Source organism: Eschrichtius robustus, chromosome 3 (genome assembly GCF_028021215.1).
Source record: "Eschrichtius robustus isolate mEscRob2 chromosome 3, mEscRob2.pri, whole genome shotgun sequence".
Classification (NCBI taxonomy): domain Eukaryota; kingdom Metazoa; phylum Chordata; class Mammalia; order Artiodactyla; family Eschrichtiidae; genus Eschrichtius; species Eschrichtius robustus.
The window spans coordinates 145,713,482-145,725,979 of record NC_090826.1 but is presented as its reverse complement, the minus strand read 5'-3'; the positions used below and the strand labels follow the sequence as shown (position 1 = coordinate 145,725,979).

General features: G+C 38.6%; 1 protein-coding gene across 3 annotated transcripts in view; it reads right to left on the bottom strand.

The window, feature by feature from the left end:
* Positions 1-12,498, bottom strand: part of PLA2G4A (phospholipase A2 group IVA) — a 157,630-nt gene that overhangs the window by 107,110 nt on the left and 38,022 nt on the right. For all 3 annotated transcript variants that reach the window (XM_068541431.1, XM_068541432.1, XM_068541433.1), the window contains exon 3: positions 4,385-4,466. In XM_068541431.1, the coding sequence (XP_068397532.1) occupies positions 4,385-4,466 (82 nt within the window). The remainder of the gene's footprint in view (positions 1-4,384; positions 4,467-12,498) is intronic.

The following is a 12,498-nucleotide window of genomic DNA, read 5'->3' as shown; positions in this document are numbered from 1 at the left end:
ACTTCTTTTTAAAATAAGACTATGGTGAGTCAGATGCAAATTTGAACTTCAAACTACCTCTTCATATGACGTGAACATAAGAATACAGGGAAGGGCTGGCACCGGGGCACTGGGAAAAAATGTACATGATATATTTGAACAAACTGAGATTAGCAAGGATGTCTCAGAAGGGGCTGTCTTGTTCTTGGCTTGCCCAGTGCTCTGAAGTGAAAACAAGGAAGTGAGTGAGATGTTATGATTCAAATGTCAGCTCTGACTCCTCTAAAGATAGTTTATGGGGTGCTGCTGACGGTATTATGATGTTCTAGCAATGCAGTATGGTATTTCTAAAAGAAGCTAGTTAGAATAGGATGAATAATAAAAATAAAATAATCTTGGTATTATATTTTTTAAAAAAGCAGATATAGGACTTCCCTGGTGGTCCAGTGGTTGAGACGCCACGCTTCCACTGCCGGGGGTGCGAGTTCGATTCCTGGTCGGGGAACTAAGATCCCACAAGCTGCGCAGTGCGGCCAAAAAAAATTTTTCAAAAGTAAAGCAGATATAGGTGTCAACACTTTGATTCATGTGGCACCCTTGAGAAAGCCCCTACATACACAGGTAAAGCTGAAAAACCAAATAGTAATCTGTCATTCTTTACCAACATGCAAAACTTTATGGAAATTTGCCTTTAAATAAATGTAGACACTATCAACAACAGAAGAGAGTGTAGTTTTCTGTCATCCTTTTCAGATCTTAGGACATTGTTTATCGTTCTATCCTTGTCTATCTTTAGAGAACTTCTGTATACAAACATCCCAAATTCTGCTTACTTGGTAATCTGTATAGATCAAGCTCACCAAGTAATATCATCAAAACTCCTCTTAGAAAAGTGACAGCTAACACCCATGCCTTTTCTCACTATAATCGCCTACAACTTCTCAAAAATAAATTGTTTGGCACTGTATATTGTCCCTCTACTTTTTCTTACCAACCTTATCATTGAATTTATTTCTCTAAGACTCTCTTTTGTTCTTTTTATCTCCTCCTGATTTCCTGTAAACTCAACAAGATGATATCAAGGGCTGGCAATGATCTCCTCCTCCCCCCAAAAAATTTAATTCAAGAAAAATAAAATCAAATTACAAATGCTGAATAGAAATGTTAACAGAATGTCACAACACTATCCTTTCTCCAGCAGTGATTAACCTCCAGTGGCTATTCCTTCCAAGTGTCCTTCACTTTAAAAAGGAAGCTTTCGGGAATTCCCTGGCAGTCCGGTGGTTAGGACCCCGTGCTCTCACTGCCGGGGCCGGGGTTCAATCCCTGGTCCGGGAATTAAGATCCCGCAAGCTGTGAGGTGTGGCCAAAAGAATAAAAATTAAAAAAATATAAAGGAAGCTTTTTGGAAATCAAGGGTCCAACCTGTGTTGTGTACACTGTGGGGATCCAAATTGTTCCCTATTTCATTAGATGAATTAATATCTCATGTTCATTTTTAAGTAATATTATCAATATCAACTCAAATAGATTTAAAATGACACTTGCAGCATTACTCTCTCTCTTCCCTGTCCTAATTACAATAAATAAGCACGGGCAAAGTGCCTGGGGCCTATGGGGAAAGTAGCTAAGAAATGAGATCCATACCAGTTGAAGGTGATTCAGCATAGAATTTGACCTGCTGTAGGACTCATCTCAAGCATGGTAAAAACATTCTCTCTCTGAGACAGAGCTCTGCACTGATAGTCAAATTAAAGTCAAATTAGGTCAGTAACTTGCATGGCTGGCGAGTCACTGACATAGCCTTTAGCTGAATTATGAATGGCTTTTCTAACTAACAGTACAACCTCTAGAGTTGTAAGGCATGTCCTTTTCTCAAGGTCATGGGGGTACCACTTTTTTTAAATCTTTTTTTTAACATCTTTATTGGAGTATAATTGCTTTACAATATTGTGTTAGTTTCTGCTTTATTACAAAGTGAATCAGCTATACATATACATATATCCCCTTATCCCCTCCCTCTTGCATCTCCCTCCCACCCCACCCCACCCCACCCCACCCCACCCCTCTAGGTGGTCACAAAGCACAGAGCTGATCTCCCTGTGCTATGCGGCTGCTTCCCACTAGCTAGCTATTTTACATATGGTAGTGTATGGCTTCCGATTTGGATTCTCTTTCTTCTTTTTTTTTTAAATAAATTTATTTATTTTATTTATTTATTTTTGGCTGCGTTGGGTCTTCGTTGCTGTGCGCAGGCTTTCTCTAGTTGCGGCGAGCAGGGGCTACTCTTCATTGCGGTGCGCAGGCTTCTCATTGCGGTGGCTTCTCTTGTTGCGGAGCATAGGCTCTAGGTGCATGGGTTTCAGTAATTGTGGCACATGGGCTCAGTAGTTGTGGCTCACAAGCTCTAGAGCGCAGGCTCAGTACTTGGGGTGCACGGGCTTAGTTGCTCTGCGGCATATGGGATCTTCCCAGACCAGGGCTCGAACCCGTGTCCCCTGAATTGGCAGGCGGATCTTAACCACTGTGCCACCAGGGAAGTCCCTGGCTTCTCTTTCACAGGAGCCTTTCTTCCAGTGAACTCCCGTGTAATTGATGAAAATGCAAAGAATTATAAAAAGCAAAAGGATAACTTAAGAAAAGCTTTGGCAAAGGAGTGATTAAATGGGGTAGATTGATGTATGAGATAAAATTTAGAAAATAAACCCCTGGTCCAGACTAGATGTGAAGAAATTGTCCTTGTTCCCGTCACCTCTCCTGAGAAGCACTGTTCATCAAAAACTCTTGCCATTAGATTCCACCTCCTGGCCCCCTCCTTCCGACTTTTACCAATTTCCTGGACACCCTTCATTCACTGAAGGCTTGAGCCCAGAGCCCAAATTCTTCATTCCTTAATATTTAACCTCTCTCTATTGGTCCATTTTCATTGCGATTTCAACAAGCTCAAGCCCCTCCTATTCTTTTTTTTTTTTTTAACATCTTTATTGGAGTATAATTGCTTTACAGTGGTGTGTTAATTTCTGCTTTCCCTCTTATTCTTATTTTTTTTTTAAAGGAATTCCTTTTTATTTTTATTTATTTATTTTTGTCTGTGTTGGGTCTTCGTTTCTGTGCAAGGGTTTCCTCTAGTTGCGGCAAGCGGGGGCCACTCTTCATCGCGGTGCGTGGGCCTCTCAGTATCGTGGCCTCTCTTGTTGCGGAGCACAGGCTTCAGACGCGCAGGCTCAGTAGTGGTGGCTCACGGGCCTAGTTGCTCCACGGCATGTGGGATCTTCCCAGACCAGGGCTCGAACCCATGTCCCCTGCATTCGCAGGCAGATTCTCAACCACTGTGCCACCAGGGAAGCCCCCCCTCTTATTCTTAAATATAAAAAGCATATTCTATAGTCACCTCCAATATATTTAACATACTATGGCCAGAACAAATATTTTTTAAAATAAAGAGCCAATCCTGTGACTTGTGACTCAAACGCCATCAAATTCTTCCCACTGCATTTCTGATAAAATCTCAATCTCGTTGTATGAGTGCTTGTCCTCCTTCACCTTTGCTGTGTGTCTCTAACAGTTTGGGACCTCACAAGCAATCTGCCCTTCGCTCGTCTTTGAACATGCTGTTTTCTCTGCCTGGGATTCTCCCCGCTCTCAGCACTAAGATTTTCTTCCTTCAAGAACCAGTGTAAATGCCATTTCAGCCAGAAAGACTTCCCTGTTCCCCAGAATGGTAAATTGCAATCTCCGTTCTTTCCCCCAAACCCGTTATGAGGGGTAAATTGCCATTCCCATATTTTAGCAATAATCTACAACTTTACCCAATTCGTTGTCACAATACTTATCCATCCTTCTTTGTATTCCCACCTCCATTACACTTAGTCATCTGCATGGTAAGATTAACCAGGAAAACTGCATTTTAAAACGTAGAAGGATACTGCCACCAAATTAATTCAACATTATCCTCAGGCTTTGGTTCATATCATTTGAAGCTGTCCCACACCAGTTTCTATAGCTATTTGCACACATAATAAACACACTTAAAGCCATAAGAATTAAACTGCATTTTTAAAAAATCCAAAGGCACAATACCTCACAGAGGCAGCTAGTTTAAAGTCTTGACTCAGCCGTCTTTCCAAAATAAAATGGAAATGTCTTTGAAATCCAAAACTCTATCCTAGGACAGTCATTTTATCTGACCCCAAGTACTCCCAATTAATGTAAAGTCAAGGTAAAACACTATTCTGACAGATAAAAGAGCATCAGAGAACCATTCAAAATGTTATCATTCAAAGATGCAGACAAAGATTATCACATCTGAAAAACGGACAGCCCCTGGTTTGTCAAGGAACACAGGCAACTAAAGAGTGAATCATAATGACATATTTTCAACAGAAAAGCAAATAAGGGCACTTACGCATGTCACCAAAGGCCCCCTTTGTCACTTTCGTGGCACCTAACACCACTACTGTGAACTTGTGGGAATAATGGTGCTCCACCTGGAAAAAAAAAACATAATGAATTTAAAATAAGCCTGTAATATAGGATCCAGGTAAATTGTTTTCATTGTTTCCTTGAGATTAATTGAAAACATTCCAGTTGAAAGGAAGTAACATGCATACCAGAAACATTCTTTGATCATGAGGCTTTTCCTTTTTTGATCCTTTCCTCTCTCCGGCACAGAATGATTGAGAAGTTTATATCATGCTTTAAAATGTCACTGCAGCTTGACTGTTAGGACTTCTTTGCAGTCCCTGCTTTACAGGATTTACCAAGCCCTTGAGAAAAATGTAAATCAGGACTGCAGGCTTTCTAGGCGTACAATCAGGCTTTGTACTAGGTGAGAAGCAAGACCTGCCTTAGAAAGGTGAAGTCAGAGCAAGATGTTTGCATTATCTAAATGTGTTTGTTTTTATTGTTACTGTTCAATGAAAGTCTTTTTTTGGTATAACATTTCCAGAGCAGTTTTCAAAATCCTTTGGATCCAAAGCAATAACCAGCAAGCTACTTATATTAATTTTAATTTATTTGTTAAAACCATATGTGACAATATTAAAAGTTTCTATTAGCCTAATAGCTTGCATGCACATAAGAAGTATTAACAGGTAGAAGACTTTATTAAACACTTCACGTAACTGGATATTAGTTCTCAAATGATTCTACTCACCAAAACAGAATGGGAAAGCAGAAACTCACAAAGTTCTCTGAGCAACTGAAAAGATTACAAACTCTTTATCTAAAGCTCAAGCATTTGTGTTTAATCTTAGGAGAGGCCCACATTTATAAGTTACTCCTACCTTTCATAATTTTAATAGACTTGCTTAACTGGTTAAAAAGTCCATAACTAATTAAAAAGAAGCTAAGATACTGACAATACTGAGAAGTGAGTCTAAAAGTAAGGAAGCAGAAAAAAATTATAAAAATGGACTCATAAGGACCAGCAGTAGTGGGATATAGGAGCAAAAGTTATACAGCATTCAACAGTTTCTGAAGATATCACTCTATGAACAGAGTAATTTATGTCCAGATTTATAACACAGCATTAAGAAGAGGTGAAGTCATGAATACTGAGCATACCTTGTTTAAAAAGGCAGAGAAGCATATAAAATCTTTCAAGATAATTCTTATTCAAGTTTATTGTCAAAGAGAAACGCCTTCTGTATTCAGAAGGGCTCTGAATAGCCAAAGTTTTATTCTACATACATGAAATTATCAATCATAAAAAAAAAGAATGCTTAAAAAATGGCATATTGCCTTATACTACAACCAAAAATCACATGCACTCCTCCCACCAAAAAAAAAAAAAAAAAGAGAAAGAGAGAGAGAATCCAGAGAATTCCCTGGCGGTCCAGTGATTAGAACTCCATGCTTCCACTGCAGGGGGTACAGGTTCATTCCTGGCTGGGGAACTAAGATTCCGCATGCCACGCTGTGGCAAAAAAAAAAAAAAAGAGAGAGAGAATCCACTATCATAATTAGAAACTTCAACACCCCTCTATCAGAAATGAACAGATGCAGTAGGCAAAAAATCAGTAAGGACAGAGTTGAACTCAACAGCACCATCAGTCAACTAGATATAATTAACACTTATAGACTACTTCATCCAACAGCAGCAGAATACATATTATTCTTAAGCTAACATGGAACAAAACTGCAATGTCTACTCTCACAATGGAATTAAACTAGAAATCCTAACAGAATAATAGCTAAAAAAATCACAAAGTACTTGGAGATTAAACAACTTCTAAATAACATAAGTGTCAAACAAGAAGTCTCAAGAGAAATTTTTAAATATTTGGAACTAAATGAAAATGCAACTACAACTTATCAAACTTTAGCGGGATGCAGTGAAAGTAGTGCTTAGAGGGAAATTTACAGCACTGAAACATATGTGTGTGTGTGTGTGCGTGTGTGTGTATATATATATATATATATATATACATACATACATACATATATATGAAAGACCTAAAATCAATCATCTAAGTGTCTACTTTAGGGAACTAGAAAAAGAAGGGCAAATTAAATCTCCAGTAAGCAGAAGAAAAATTGTAAGAACTGGAGGAGTGAATAAAATTAAAAATGGAAAATCAATAGAGAAAATCAATGAAACCAAAATTTGAAAAGATCAATAAAATCGATAAGCCTTTAGCAAGACTAAATAAGAGAAAACCAGAGAGAACACAAATTATAAATATCATAATTGAATAAAGGAAGTTCATTACAGATCATATGGACATTAAAAGAATAATAAAGGAACACTATGAACAATTCTAAGCCCACAATTTCAAAACCTAGATGAAATGGACCAATTCCTTGAAAGACAAAATCTGCCCAAATTCACACAAGTAGAAATAGACAATCTTAATAGGCCTATGTTTATAAAGAAATTGAGTCAAAATTTAACCTCTCAAAACAGAAAACACCAGGCCCAGATGGATTCACTGGTAAATTCTACCAAACACTTAAGGAAGAAATTACACCAATGTTCTCCAATCTCTTCCAGAAGATAGTAGAGAGAATCGTTCCTAACTCATGCTATGAAGCCAGCTTTATCCTGATAACAAAACCATACAGAGGCACTGCAAGAAAAGAAAACTGCAGACCAATATCTCTAATAAACAAAGATATAAAAATTCTCAACAAACTATCAGCAAATAAAACCCAACAATGTATAAAAGGAATTGTAACCACAACCACATAGGATTTATCCCAGGTATGGAAGACTGGTTCAGCATTTGAAAAGTAATTATTGTAATCCATCATATTAACAGTCTGAAGAAGAAAAATCACATGATCATATCAATAGACACAAAAAAAGTATTTGACAAAATTCAATACCTATTCATGATGAAAACTCTCAGCAACCTAAAAATAGATGGAAACTTTTCAACTGGATAAAGAACACCTATAAAAATCCTACAGACAATATCATAGTTAATGGTGTGAAACTAGAAGTTTTCCTGAAAAGATCAAGACAAGGATGTCCCCTCTTACCACTTCTTTCAACATTGTACTGGATGTCCTAGCTAATGCAAGAAGACAAGAAAGGGAAATATAAGATGTATGGATAGTGAAGGAAGAAATAAAACTGTCTCTGTTCACGGATGACATGATTGTCTATGTAGAAAACCCAAGTGAACTGATTTTTAAAACTCCTGGAATTAGAAGTGATTATAGCAAGGTTGTAGGATATAAGTTTAATATGCAAAATTCAATCTCTTTCCTATATACCAACAATGAATAGGTGGAATTTGAAATTAAAACACAATACCATTTACATTAGCATCCCCCCCACACACAAAAAAATTGAAAAACTTAGGTATAAATCTAAAAAAAATGTACAAGGTCTATATAAGGAAAACTACAAAACTCTGATGAATGAAAGCAATCGAGAACTAAATAAAAAGAGAAATATTCCATGTTCATGGATAGAAGACTGAATATTGTCAAGATATCAGTTCTCTCCAAATTGATCTATAGATTCAAGGCCATCCCAATCAAAATCTCAGCAAGTTATTTTGTAGATATCAACAAACTGATTCTAAAGTTTATATGGAAAGACAAAAGACCCCAGAATAGCCAACATAATGTTGAAGGAGAAGAATAAACTTGTAGGACTGATGCTACCTGACATCCAGACTTACTATAATGCTACAGTAATCAAAACAGTATTGCATTAATGAAAGAATAAACAAATAGATCAATGGAACAGAATAGAGAGCCCCAAAATACACCAACACACATATAGTCAACTGATCTTTTACACAGGAGCTAAGGCCATACAATGGAAAAAAGATAGCCTTTTCATCAAATGGTGCTGGAACAACTAGACAGCCACATTAAAAAAAAAAAAAAGAGAGAGAGAGACAAATGATATCTGAGCCTGAAAGAGAATAAGAAAATGTTCTTGAAAATCCAATTTAGGGATTAGCTTTCTCCACTAAAGAGAACTTTTCAATAATTATCATATATAATAGCACATACTCCCCAAATCATCTATGCTCTTTTTCCATATCCTAGAGCTTTTAATACCACATGGGTTTTCAAATGCCTAAAAACTCCCTCATAGGATAAAAATGATTAGCAATGCTCATCTATTATTTAACATTTTTTGAAACTGTTACAAATGTATTCATATGTCAAATGTTTATTAATAACATGTACAGAAAGATGAAATTTTTATTAGAAGGATTCATTGAGTATGAACCATCTGTTACACATTCTAATAGATGCAAATTCTCATTTTCACAACAACCCTATAAAATAGATGTTATTATATGTATTTATAGATGAGTAAAGTGAGAGGTTAAGTAATTTCCCAGTATCTCACAGACAGTAAAAGTTAAAATTGAATTAGAATCCAGTCTTCCTGTCCCCAATGTCTTTACTCTTTCTATATTCCTTTACTTATAGAGAATAATAATATCAACATCAATACCTAATAGCAAAAAAGGTTATTTCCATTTATTAAAGTTGTACAGATATTTAAAATCTAGTGCATTATATCTGTAGTTGATCTCAAGTCTCTCTAGAGGAGACCTTCAAGATGGCGGAAGAGTAAGAAGTGGAGATCACCTTCCTCCCCACAAATACATCAGAAATACATCTACATGTGGAACAACTCCTACAGAACACCTACTGAACACTAGCAGAAGACCGCAGACTTCCCAAAAAGCAAGAAACTCCCCACATACCTGGGTAGGGCAAAAGAAAAAAGAAAAAACAGAGACAAAAGAATAGGGATGGGACCTGCACCAGTGGGAGGGAGTTGTGAAGGAGGAAAAGTTTCCACATACTAGGAAGTCCCTTCACTAGCGGAGATGGGGAGCAGCGGGGGGGAAGCTTCGGAGCCATGGAGGACAGCGCAGCAATAGGGGTGCAGAGGGCAAAGCGGAGAGATTCCCACACAGAGGATCGGTGCCGACCAGCACTCACCAGCCCGAGAGGCTTGTCTGCTCACCCGCCAGGGCGGGTGGGGGCTGGGAGCTGAGGCTTGGGCTTCGGAGGTCAGATCCCAGGGAGAGGACTGGGGTTGGCTGCATGAACACAGCCTGAACGGGGCTAGTGTGTGACAGCTAGCAGGGAGTGAGTCCGGGAAAAAGTCTGGAACTGCCTAAAAGGCAAGAGACCATTGTTTCAGGGTGCGCAAGGAGAAGGGATTCAGAGCACTGACTAAACAAGCTCCAGAGATGGGTGTGAGCTGCGGCTATCAGTGTGGACACCAGAGACAGGCATGAAATGCTAAGGCTGCTGCTACAGCCACCAAGAATTTTGTGTACAAGCACAGGTCACTATCTACACCACCCCTCCTGGGAGCCTCTGCAGCCCACCACTGCCAGGGTCCTGTGATCCAGCGACCACTTCCCCAGAAGAACACATGGCACACCTCAGGCTGTTGCAACGTCATGCTGGCCTCCGCCACCGCAGGCTCGCCCCACATTCTGTACCACTCCTTCCCCCTGGCCTGAGTGAGCCAGAGCCCCTGAATCAGCTTCTCCTTTAACCCCATCCTGTCTGAGCAGAAAAACAGATGCCCTCAGGCGACCTACACGCAGAGGCGGGGCCAAATCCAAAGCTGAACCTAAGGAGCTGTGCGAACAAAGAAGAGAAAGGGAAATTCCTCTCAGCAGCCTCAGGAGCAGTGGATTAAATCTTCACAATCAACTTGATATACCTGCATCACTGGAATACCTGAATAGACAATGAATCATCCCAAATTTGAGGCAGTGGACTTTGGGAGCAACTGTAGACTTGAGGTTTGCTTTCTGCATCTAATTTGTTCCTGGTTTTATGTTTATCGTAGTTGAGTATTTAGAGTTTATTATCATTGGTAGATTTGGTTATTGATTTGGTTGCTCTCTTCCTTTATAGATAGATAGTTAGATAGATAGATAGATAGATAGATAGATAGATAGATAGATAGATAGATATAGATATATAGATATTTTTTCCTTTTCCTCTTTTTGTGAGTTTGTATGTGTATGCTTCTTTCTGTGATTTTCTCTGTATGGCTTTGCTTTTACCATTTGTCCTAGGGTTCTGTCTGTCCGGTTTTTTTTTTTTTTTCTTTTCTTATTTATTACCTTTTAATTATTCTACTTTTTAATAATTTTTTTATTTTAATAACTTTATTTTATTCTTTCTTTCTTTCTTTCTCCCTTTTCTTCTGAGCCGTGTGGTGGACAGGGTATTGGACCTCCAGCCGGATGTGAGGCCTGTGCCTCTGAGGTGGGAGAGCTTAGTTAAGGACATTGGTCCACCAGAGACCACCCGGCTCCATGTAATATCAAATGGCAAAAGCTCTCCCAGAGATCTCCATCTCAACACTAAGACACAGCTCCACTCAATGACCAGCAAGCTACAGTGCTGGACACCCTAGGCCAAACAACTAGCAAGACAGGAACACAACCACACCCATTAGCAGAGAGGCTGCTAAAATCATAATAAGGTCACAGACACCACATAACACACCACCGGATGGGGTCCTGCTACCAGAAAGACAAGATCCAGCCTCACCCACCAGAACACAGGCACCAGTCCCCCCTACCAGGAAGCCTACACAACCCACTGAACCAACCTTAGTCACTGGGGGCAGACACCAAAAACATGGGAACTACGAACCTGCAGCCTGTGAAAATCAGACCCCAAAAACAGTAAGTTAAGCAAAATGAGAAGACAGAGAAACACAGAGCAGATGAAGGAGCAAGGTAAAAACCCATCAGACCAGACAAACGAAGAGGAAATAGGCAGCCTACCTGAAAAAGAATTCAGAATAATGATAGTAAAGATGATCGAAAATCTTGGAAATAGAATGGAGAAAATACAAGAAACATTTAACAAGGACCTAGAAGAACTAAAGAGCAAACAAACAATGATGAATAACACAATAAATGAAATTTTAAATTCTCTAGAAGGAATCAATAGCAGAATAACTGAGGCAGAAGAACGGATAAGTGACCTGGAATAAAATAGTGGAAATAACTCCTGCAGAGCAGAATAAAGAAAAAAGAATGAGAAGAATTGAGGGCAGCTCAGAGACCTCTGGGACAACATTAAATGCACCAATATTCGAATTATAGGGGTCCCAGAAGAAGAAGAGAAAAAGAAAGGGACTGAGAAGATATTTGAAGAGATTATAGTTGAAAACTTCCATAATATGGGAAAAGAGATAATCAAGTCCAGGAAGCACAAAGAGTCCCATACAGGATAAATCCAAGGAGAAACACGCCAAGACACATATTAATCAAACTATCAAAAATTAACTACAAAGAAAAAATTTTAAAAGCAGGAAAAACAACAAATAACATACAAGGGAATCCCCAAGGGTTAACAGCTGATCTTTCAGCAGAAACTCTGCAAGCCAGAAGTGAGTGGCACAATATATTTAAAATGATGAAAGGGAAAAACCTACAACCAAAATTACTCTACCCAGCAAGGATCTCATTCAGATTTGACGGAGAAATTAAAACATTTACAGACAAGCAAAAGCTAAGAGAATTCAGCACCACCAAACCAGCTTTACAACAAATGCTAAAGGAACTTCTCTAGGCAAGAAACACAAGAGAAGGAAAAGACCTACAATAAAAAACACAAAACTATTAAGAAAATGGTAATAGGAACATACATATTGATAATAACCATAAATGTAAATCGATTAAATGCTCCAACCAAAAGACATAGACTGGCTGAATGGATACAAAAACAAGACCCATATATATGCTGTCTACAAGAGACCCACTTCAGACCTAGGGAAACATACAGACTGAAAGTGATGGGATGGAAAAAGATATTCCATGCAAACGGAAATCAAAAGAAAGCTGGAGTAGCAATTCTCATATCAGACAAAATAGACTTTAAAATAAAGACTATTACAAGAGACAAAGAAGGACACTACATAATGATCAAGGGAGCGATCCAAGAAGAAGATATAACAGTTGTAAATATTTATGCACCCAAAATAGGAGCACCTCAATATGTAAGGCAAATGCTAACAGCCTTAAAAGGGGAAATCGACAGTAACACAATCAT